The 11136-nt window shown below is 36.9% G+C and overlaps 1 protein-coding gene across 2 annotated transcripts in view; it reads left to right on the top strand.

The window, feature by feature from the left end:
- Positions 1-497: 497 nt before the first annotated feature.
- SLC4A7 (solute carrier family 4, sodium bicarbonate cotransporter, member 7) overlaps positions 498-11136 on the top strand; it is a 64126-nt gene continuing 53487 nt past the window's right edge. Inside the window, exons 1-3 of one of the 2 annotated variants that reach the window (XM_010007504.1) lie at positions 498-537; positions 2039-2046; positions 10386-10467. In XM_010007504.1, coding sequence (XP_010005806.1) covers positions 498-537; positions 2039-2046; positions 10386-10467 — 130 coding nt within the window. The remainder of the gene's footprint in view (positions 538-2038; positions 2047-10385; positions 10468-11136) is intronic. The other variant, XM_010007505.1, reaches the window with a different exon arrangement.

Genomic DNA, 11136 nt, shown 5'->3' on the forward strand with positions numbered 1-11136 from the left:
AAAAAGTTGTTTTGTTATGAGTAGTCAGTGAAAGGTTGATAATACAGCTATAAACACACATGGCAGATGTTTGACTTCTTGGTTGTTCTGTTCTGGGGCCCAAGGTACAAATGTGCTTTCATTTTGTAGTGCTAATGAAGTCTTGGATTGGAGCAAAAACACAACCTTGAAGCTGATCTTCACTGCTGTTGATGCAGAACATGCTAAATCTGAAACTCTGTTTCAGTTCCTTTTTTGGTATTCTCTGAGCTGGAACTGAAGGCATGCTGTCTTGCCCCTTCTGCTCTTGTGCGACCCTGTGGTATCTGTGATCGGGGGCCTGGGAAATGGAGGACTGGTGTGGTGGCGATTGGCTGCCGGGCTGGGGAGCGGTTTCCTGGAGCACATCTGTGTCAGGCAGAGCGAGCTAAAGCAGTCATGTATGCGCAGCCTCCGGCCTCTCGGGAGGTTCATTACAGGGTCTCGTACAAGGGCATTCTTAGTTGCTGCACATCGGCATGGAAGAAGCTCCTCCAGGGAAGAAAATGCAACCTGTATGTAAATAGCAGCTGTATAACTTAGGAATGGTTCAGACATGCTGTGATTCAAGGGGTATTTACCAGCTGCGTCTCAGAATGGTGTGATACCTTAGACTTGCTCGTTGTGGAAGAAAGTTTTTGAAAGATCTGGTGATTGAAATAATACTTCAAATAGAGGTTTCTGTATTAGGGAAGATATTTTCTGTGTACTTAGAATTGCTTAATTGTAGTAACGGGCTTAATTCAGAAAGAAAATATGCATTTACAATTAGGAGAGTATACTACTGAATTTTGAGAGTTATTGGTTGTGCTTTGTGTGCATTATTTTGAGTTAGCTTTTTTTTTAATTTGAAGGTTATCAGCTGTGGCTGAGTAATTCTGTGCAAGCATAGCAGCGAAGTTTCTGGTAAGGAATCTTGAAATAGCCTATTGATTGTTCCTTTTGGCAAAAAAAAAAGTGAACCTAATGAGCCACGTTACTGAGGTGGAATGTTCATGGAGACAGTTTTCTTCTGAGTCTAGGGGCACAGCTACAAAACTTTTTTTAATTTATTTTTACAATGAAGGAGTGAACTGTAGTATTAGTGTTACAAGCTGTTGTTTAGTTCTTGTGTGAGTAGTCCTTAACACTTTCATTTAACTGCAATGCAAGGTATAACAGAGATTACTACTTTAAGAGTTTCCTGGAAACAAAAATCTACAAGATGGAATTTTGCTACACTGTAAAGCTTTAAAGACCCCTGAATTGTTTTATATACATTTTGTAAGATTGCCACTAAATTTTCTGTTTCCTTTTGTGTGCCAAAGAAGTAAGTTTTGTTTAGACATGTTAAAATGCATCTCATTGCAGTGATCTTGTTTGTTAGGGTCTCTGTAGTCCAGTGATTTTTTGTTTTCATTGTGGAGCTGTGCTACCTTCAGCTCTGGACACAGAAATCTTATCAGTCGTGCATATGCCTAGGAGACTAGGCAAAGACCTGAGACAACTTGTTATAAAGGTTCTACTACGTTGCATACAATAGGCACAGGACTGTTGAATTTTGAATTAAATAGTGCAATAGATAAACTATATACTTGACTCACTATGGTGTAACACTTAATTTTTAAAAAGCCTTCAAATTTAGAGAAAGTCCAACTTTTGAGAAACTGATTTTTTTTTTTTAAACTAATTTTAGAAATTGAAGTGAGTGGAGCTATGATTTTTTAAAAAATGAAAGTAGTACTGTGGGGCAGTGATAAATGCAACTTTATAAAATGATTACTATAATATTAGATATGCAACTTGATATGTTGTGTAGGATTGATGACCTTATTTGCTAACTATGGTGGTAAATTTTCTGGCTTGCAGAGCACTCGGGCTGAATTTAAAACGGGCTTCTAATTTTAATCAAATATGGTCTTGCATTTTAGTCATGCTTTAATATTAATCAAGTCATCCCTTTTTCTTGTGTTCATTCTAACCCAATTTTTTAAATTATTTTTTTTACAAATTGCTGCTGCATGATATAATTGACAGCCAGTCACTACTGTGATCAGTCTCTTGCCTGTATTTATTCTTCCTTTTCTTTTTGACTTTTTCCTTTGAGTTTCATTTTATGTTCTGATTAACAAAAGCACTTTGTGTTTACTGTCCAAAGACTAGACTCTGATTTGTCTGGGAAATGGCTTGGCTTGTAGATTGTGGTGCTCGGTATTCAGTGGTCCGAGTAGTTCCTGCTAGAAGCACTGAAATAACATTATTTCTAAACATTAAATGTTCAACTGTGCAGGAAGCAGAAGTTTAGATTTTTTTTTTCTAAAGGGTGAAATGTGGTGAGGTGCTTTTGTTGTTGTGGTTCTTATTGGTGTGTTGTTTTCGTGTTTTTTTTTTTATTATTTTTTTTTTAATTTTTTTATTAAGTACCACATATACATGTCTTTACTGTCCTCCACATGGTTTTTGAAAAGTAAAATGCAACTTCTGGAGAGTTTTGTGGAAGTCTGTTGATATATGTTGGACATACTTGTCCAAGCTGAAGGTATATATAGCTTCTGTGCTTTTTGTAAATCTTCTATAAACAGGTTGGTCAGCCGTATTAGATGTATTTAGTAGGGTAAGCTGAGCAGTCAATGAGAGGATTAGTAAGCTAGAAAAACTCTTAAGTATTTCTAACCCCTTTCGTTATAGCTATGGTCTTACTGAAATCTAAGAATCAGACCTCCTTGTGAGGCTCCGAGTATTTCTTAATTAGGAAGTATCTTCATTTACATGTGAAGATAGCTGCGTAAAAATAGTAATTGTATAACCGCAGATAAAAATCAGAAAGCAGGAGGGTGGTGTGCCAACACCAAAACCCTTCAGCTGTACTGGAGTATTTTCTGTAGTGTTTGAACAGTACCGATACCCACTGTTAGGGTAGTATGGGGGGAGGGGGAAAGAAAATCTAGAAAGCAGCTGTTCCTGTGCAAATGAGACCACAGCAAATACAACTGAGGGGAACCCATCAATATGGTATGCTTCTGATTTTAAACCTGGCAAGTGTTCTGTTTGTGAATTATTATTAATTCTACTCTCATCTGTATATATTTAGAAGGCAAGGCCAGCTAAAAATTGTATGCTGACAAAATGAGACAGGACCTGTTTATATTTGGTGCATTTTCCTTTGGCTGTTAGCTTGTGCTAGATTTGGAACTGGTAGTGTTTCATCACTTGGCAGCATCTGAAGGATGTGGTATTGCTGTGTAGACCAATACTGTGCCTGAAGAACTTCCTTCAAATGCATTTATAGAACTGCTTTGCAGTTCAGTTAAGACTGTTTAATAGGCTGAATAATACCTTTACTTATACTATTAAGACAGCATGGATTTTTTTCATAGCCTGACTGCCCTTCAAAGGGGCAGCAACTTAGATGCCCACCTTCTTGCCTACCAGTATCTCCTCTTATGTCTGGTTTAAAAGCAGAATCAATCTGACAGAGAAGTAAAACAATATATTTAGAATTTACCAAGTACTGGTGAACGGCATAAAAAAGCTCTTGCTAATTTACTCACTCTTAGCTAAGGCTACTTGGTGAGCTGCATGGGTAGCTGTGGGAGAGCTGCATGGGTAGCTGTGGGAGAGCCTAGACCTAGTGTTGATGATTGCCAGAGGCAGAATGATTGTCATTTAAACTGTGTGCAGTACTCGCAGATGGCGTTATCAAATATACTGATTTTCTGGTTTCTTACCAATTTCAGGCTTGCTGTCACTGGTAGACTTGCAGTCTTAACAAAAATAAGAAAGAACACTGGTCTTCTCTGTGTTTTTTTTTTTTGTGTGTGTGTTTGTTTTGTGTGTGTGGTTTTTTTGTTTGTTTTTCCTTCTTCTTCTTGTAGTTTTAGTGCTTATTCACTTGCAGTTCTGGGAGATGGAATGGATAGAGAAGATGCTATGTATGCATTCTGTGCGTTGGAGATGTATTTTATTTCCTGACTTCACAGAACAGAAAAACAGGCTTCTGAAACAAATCACTTAGGAAATGCTGCTGTGAAAATGAATCATGAATTACCCTATTGGTAATTTCAGTAGCTATGTGACAAAACAAAATAGCCTGTATGTGGGTCTATAAAAAAAGATCAGTTTAAAAATATTTTATGTATTTACATACACTTACCTAGAAAATAGTTGAAATATTGGGTTTTGTAGTTCCTCTTCAGTTATCTTTGAGCTGTGTGCTCAAAGTGAAGCTTTTAAATTTTTTCTAGCTAGTAATTTTTAATATTGGCAATTTTTCTTGATCTAATTTTATTATTTTTTTTGTTACCAGAGCCTTGATGGCTGTCATATCTGTCTTCTGAATGTAGCTCTGACAAAGCGAGGGCCGGTGGTACAGCAAAAATACTCCTTTGACTATGCTTCCTAGGTCTAGGTCAAGCCATCATTTTCAGTTCTCTTTGCTCTGATTTCTGAGTTTATTGGGAAGTTGATGTAGCCCTCTACTGTCAAATCGTCTTGAAGACAGCATGCTGGGTTGAGTGGATGGTTTGGTCCAGTTTAACAGCTCATATGTATTTATGATGGAAGAATGAAGAGTAAAGGATGAAGAGCAAAGTGCACTGCAAAAATTCTTATATGCTGTTGATCTTAGTACATAAACGTACAGTATCATGCTCTATAGGCTTACCAGTTGGGTCTACAAGCAGTGTGTGCTCATATTTTGAGAGGAATGGTTTGTTGGTGCCACATTCCAACCCTAAGCTAAATCCCGTCTGCCAGATCTGATGTCTACAAAGGCAGAGATGTGTCCATATGTTCTTGAGGGAAGGAGGGAGAAAGTACTTGTTTGCTGAAGCTGGAGAGAATGGGTTATGATTACAGTCATAGAGCAATGTGCATGTTCACTGTGATGGTGTAGGTAGGCAGTTATAGTAGATGAGTGTCAAAACTAGAAATGGCCAGGGAAAGATGTGCAAAGGGAAAAAACCACAATATGAACACCTTCTCCCCCCAATCGTTTTTTTGTTTTGGGTTGTGTTTGGGGAGCGGGTTATGGTCTTGGGAGTGGTTTTGGGTTTTTTTGTTTATTTGGCTGGGTTTTTTTGGTGTGTGTGTGTGTTTTTGTTTGTTTGCTTTTTTAGCATGTGCATCAGCTTCAGTAAATACAGTGAAGGTTCTTTGTAGCATGAAAGTGGTAATGTTTGTTTTTTTTTTTCCAGGGTTGGTGGTGGGGGGTTTATGTCCTCCTGTGTCCTACTTATTCTCGTGGACACTAGTGCTGTCTCTTCTGGTGCTATTAAGTACTTGGTAAAATGTTTTGGACTGAAGGGTTGTAAATGGAGCATAGAAGTATTTACTAAGTAATGCTTTTAAATGTCAAATTCAAATTATTCTTAACATACTACTGTATTACTCCTACATTTCAAAGGTTTACAGTTAACTGTATCAGCCATTTACACGATCACTATCACCAAAAGGAACAGATTAAAGTATGTTTCAAGTACCTTAAAAATGTGTTGCTAACAAGTTGTATCTCTTGGAAGTGGTTATTCAGTGACACGCTTTGGCAGCAAGCCCATCTGGAGTCTGTCGTGTGTGTGTTACTGCGTAAGGCTAGGCGAGTTACGCGGTAAGAAGAGCTTGTACAGATGACAGTGGAAAGTTCCCTTTAGATTGAATATTGTCTGCATCATATTTGTGCCAGTCCACTAAACAGTAACTAACACATGCTGCTGGAGATTGACAACTTAATTTTGGCAAACACGTGTGCTTTCCTTAATGATTAATGCAATTTAGGACTGACTTGTAAAAAAATACTTATTTAAAAAGCATGTAATGTTAGTGGTTTAGGTATGAAGTGTACTGTACTAAATGAAGACAAATGTTTGAGAAAGTACATCAGTAAAGTGTAAACAATTTGTGGATACTTACTTGTCTGCTATGAAAGGGGAATTATTCTTTTCCTCCTGGACTCAAAAGAGACAATTGAAAATCAGAAGTGGCAAGAGGAACCCTGCTGGGATTTTGCTAAAGCAAAAGCTGTGTGAAAGTCTTGTCTGATCTGCAACAGTTCAAAGGCATTTTCACACTGGGGAAAGTTGAGAGGGTGAGCAAGTGTGCTGTAGTGTATGTAGACACCTCTCGCTGAATATAAAGATTTTACTGAAGAGTTGTTTCTACAGTGCATTTGTGAGTATCCTCAGATTTGGTTTAGGAAAAAATATACGTAGTATATTATAATACAATGTACTAGGATTGTGTGGTCGCTATTTATTTATTCCCCCTCCTTTTTCTCCCTGAAGTACTCTGGAATTACTCTGTTTTTATAAATGGCCATCTCTTTGTGAAAAAGTAAACCGAAGGTGAAGGCTTAATCTCTCCCTGGGGCACCTTGGTTGCTGCTTGTGTTGTTTCTTCCTTTCTCAATTGTTCAGCCTCTTGACTAAAAAGAGAAGTTACATGCATTCCAAGTTAGTATTAAATTTTACTTTAGCTCATCTTCAACAGTTGCTTTTGGGCTTAATGTATGTAAAGATTCACATGAAATGGATGGTAAACTGCAGAGGAATCCTTGCTCTAAGATTAAGTCGTTCTCTGTGGCTTCAAAAAAGTAAAGTTGACAAGTTTTAAACAATCCCATCTGTATTTTTTATATATGTAAAAAATAAAGAAAATAAAAGAGACAAGTAGAATGATAAAGTGTTTTGATTAAGCAGCTGTAGCAGTTTTCTCACTTCTGTTCCTTAGACTGATATGTTAGGTCTATAATTACTGAGAACCTATGGCCTACAGACATTTTTAGCAAGGAAAAGGTTGTAGCTTGGAAATAATTTCACAGCGATTTGAATATTTTGGGTTTTTTACCTGACCTAAGGCAAAAGTTTCTTATGGTGGAATTTGCTATTGGCATCACAAACAGTTATGTTAAAATGATGCTTTGTGTTTTTCTAAACAAAGGCTGTAAATTATATGCTTTCTTCATGTATGATATTTGTGGTTGCTAATGTTTTATTCTTGGAAGTGTCTTTGCATATGTTGAGTACTTTAAGATAGTGATAGAACAGCTTGCAAGGACATGCATACCTTTCTGTAATCTAATCTCAAAAGACATGTTACTTTCACATTATGTGGTTTTCAAGGCTGCTTCTGTATGTACAAAGTTGGCTAAGTACTTCTGTTTCTAAAGCAAAAGGTGATAAATATTAATAAAATGGTATAAGGTATACAGCAAGTAGAGATTCAAAATATTGCTGGGGTATAGAACCTTCTCTTGCATGTGTGTTTTCCATAGTGTGTGTGTCATTTTCTACCAGTGTGCAGCAGTCTGTATAAACTGGAGAAAAACTTTAGTCTTCTTTTATTGCTTGAAAACTCTGGGAAGCTTCCAAGTGTCCTAAAAGGACTATTAAGGGGGGAGGGGAACAAAGTTTAGGTATGTGATGTTTCAGCAGTCCTTGGCTGTAATCATGAAGCTTAATTGTGGAAGAGGTTTTGATAGCAGTTTGCTTTAATATTAGGCTTTTTTCTCTCTGATATTGTAAGACACTAAACATAATTGAGAGAATTTGTAATACTTCATCTATTTCTATCTCTATTTTGAGTTTTCTAGTAATGTGCAGGATTTGTGTGCATATCTGTTTCTGTAAGCTGGAGTGTACTACAGTCCTATAATATTCTATTTCTGTATCACCAAGATAAATTGGAATGTAGGTATGCTTGACTCCTCCTTGGCAGTGTTACAGCCTTACCAGTCCAGTTAAATGTTTTTGCTGTACTTGGTGCCTCAAAAGACTTAAGCTTTTCAGTGCTTCTGCTTAGAGATTTATTTTGCTTGAGTTTATGCATATTACAAATTTTTCTCTCTAGCTGTGCTCGAAAATATGTCTTCTGTAAATATACGAGCCAAGATTCCCTTTGCAACTGTGTTTTTCCCTACCTCCAGAATGGTTCTCTAAGAGAAGCAGTTACACGATGAAGGCATCTTCTAGAGTGTCCTTTAATTTCTTATTGGTGTGTAGGAAACAGGAATGTAATCGTTCCCCCATCCCTTAATACCGTAACACTTGCTAAATTTCTGCCACTTCTTATTAATAGGTCCTTGTAGCATTTTCATAGATAACATTACTTCAGTTTAATCACCTGAATTTTTTAAATGGTAGCTGTCTGAAGTGTGCAGATGTTTTCCTAACATGCATGCAACACTCTACTTTTGCAATGCAGCAGTAGTGGCCAAGTTATGTTACGGTGTAATGCCTTTCTTGAAAACACCATTCTTAGGGACACAGCCCAGAATAGACCTTTTAGTTTTTGGAGGTTTATTACAGCATGTGCCACTCACTTCTTTTGTGTCTTGGTTATCTACGTAGTGCCAGCTGTGGTTTTTTTTTTATGTGGTCTAACTGCTTTTAACCTTTTTTTTTTTTTTAATCTCGTCTGATTTTTTTTTAAAGTATATGTCCTGTTTATCATTTTCATATTCTTCAATCTACTTACCTCAAAATTCAAACAAAGATTTGGATTTTTTGTATGTATATATAATACACTATTATAAATAATAGATTTTAGGAAAGGCTAAGGAGTTACATGTTCAGAATATTTTTTTTTCCTTTGGGAGGTGGTTGCTATAGTGTGCTTTGACTTACATCTGTGTTGCACAGGTATCTTGGTTTTATCCTTGTCACTTGTCACATCACCTGTGAGATGACAAACCTGTGCTATATTTAAAGCATTGCACTATTGAATAATTCTAAGATCAAAGTTCAGCTGAATGTCAACACTGTTAGAGTTCATTAAACCCTTAACACATCCCACATAGATCCATGTAAATGCACCAGTGGGCTGCTGCCAGAAGAAGTGATCAGATAGATTTATTTGTGGTGGATCTAGCTGTTGTATGGCCACAAGAAAAGTGAGTTTGGTGAACTGGTCAATGGAAAGCTAATTAATGATGATGATGATGACGATGCTTTTGTATCTGACTTAATGATTGACAGATCTGACTTAAGGAAAACAGTGTGTGCCCAAGGGAGCAGAAAGAGCAGGGATCTTCTTCAGCAGTTAGCCTGCTATTACACATCGTTAGATGTAAAGCTTTTAAAGCATTACCCTTAGGGTACGTAGCATTTCTTTTGGAGAACCAGTTCTGCCAGGAGCCTGTAATTTGTGAGCTGTTAAAAGTTGTCTGTATTCTAAGGAATGCAAACATTTGGAGAAAGACAAAGTTAATGTTGTTCTGATGTCAAGTCTGAGATGAGGTAGAGGTTTCTATTGCTCACTTATTTTAAGGTGTTTTTTTTGTTTGTTTGTTTGTTTTTCCAAGATTGAACAAGAGGAAGTGTTTAAAAGTCTGCTTTTGTGTTGTGCTAATTGTGATCAGAGGACACTGTAACTCAAAGATTGGCTTCTTCTCCTACTGACCAGCAGTAGGACAAGAGGAATTGGGGTCAAGTTACACGAGGGAGAGGTTCAGATTGGATATTAGGATAAACTTATTCCCAGAAAGAGTGATGAGGCCTTGGAACAGGCTGCCCAGGGAGGTGGTGGAGGCACCATTCCTGGAGGCTTTCAAAAAATGGGTAGATGTGGTGCTTTGAGAGATGGTTTAGTGGTCAGAGAGCCTGATAGTTGGACTTGATGATCTTGAAGGTCTTTTCCAACCTTAATGCTTCTATGATGACACATTCAGAGACAAGCCTCATTCTTGGTTGTGTATGTATTTTGAATAGTGTGCTTTTGTGTTATGAGCAGTATCGTTTCAGTAGTAATGTAAACTGAACAGATCACCTTGGAACTGCTTTTTTCTAGCTTTGTGCGTTAAAAATGTGAATTAGGTAGGGGTGTGGTTAACTAGCTGTCTGTTGAAACCTGAGCGGGACAGTCATTTTGATATTTTCAGAGCTCTTGGTCTAGGAGAGACCCCCATATTGTGTAACTTAACTCTTTTGCCACCTTCATATGTGGTTCAAAAAAGCTGTTTACTTGTACTGAAAAATCTCACACAAGAATTGTCCCCAAAGCAAATGAGTTGAAGATCTCTGAATGTTATGTAACGTTTTATAAATTTACTGGTCTTTTTATTGAATTAGATTCATTGCTGTTGAGTATAAAATTAGAATATTGCGCTACTGAAATGTACATTCTGATTCATTATGTGTTGAAACCAAGAGCTTTGCAAAAGGAAATCACATCTTATTTAGCATTTCTGTTGATTTACTCTGTTTTCACTTAAATATGGGGTAATGCTTTCTTGAAGAATTGGATGGGTGGATTTTCAGTGAAATTTTCTTAGTTTCTAAGAGGTTGCTTTAGCAAACTTTGACAAACAGCTTCAGAATTGCAGAAAATATTTAGGAATGTAGAAAAGGAATAGTTCTGTTTTAGTTTTAACTTCATCCTATGTCTTATTTCCTCAGGGTCATGATGAAGAAGCTGTTGTGGATATGGGCAAAATTAGCTCTACTATCAATACAAACTTTGAGAAAGAAGAACTGGAGAGTAAGTTTGTGGTGTTTTTCTATTTGCTTAACGTGCATTTTTTTGCCTTGGTATAGAACATCTGTTTTCCTTCAGGTGCAACCAGTATCGCTAAAAGGAAGCAGAATTTTGCCACTGTCATGAGATTCTAGGAATAAAACCAGTTAATGGCAGATTACCTGTGCTGGTTTTGTCTCTGTGTGTGCTAATAAATACTCAGTTATTCAAATCTGTCACAGAATAAGACACTTTTAAAAAAATAATTTATGGAACTTTCCAAGGAAAGCTTACTTCTGAGAATGTCATTTTGAAAAACATACTTATGATTGGTAAGTAATTTCTCAGCATGAATGATGTTAAGTTCTACAGAATCAAAACTCAGGGAGCAGGGACTATGAGGGAGGTGTTTGTTTTGTTTTCTTGAAGTGAAGCATCCTTGTGAGTGTGGTCATGCACTCTAAATACTGAGAGTTTGAACAGATAATAGTGCTTCTAGGTCCGTGGTAAACTGTACATTCTTCAATCTGCAGTCAGTTAAAGCATTATGGAACCCTGGTATTCTTTGTTTGGTTTAGGATCCTGCATTTAGGAATGAAAATTGCATTTAGATTAAGTAACTAATTTACTAATAATCTAAAGTACAATTTCTTACTGATTTGAAAAGGAAGTAGTTTGGCAGAAAGACTCATG

The sequence above is a fragment of the Chaetura pelagica genome, unplaced genomic scaffold, assembly GCF_000747805.2.
Source record: "Chaetura pelagica isolate M959 unplaced genomic scaffold, ChaPel_1.0 scaffold10, whole genome shotgun sequence".
Classification (NCBI taxonomy): domain Eukaryota; kingdom Metazoa; phylum Chordata; class Aves; order Apodiformes; family Apodidae; genus Chaetura; species Chaetura pelagica.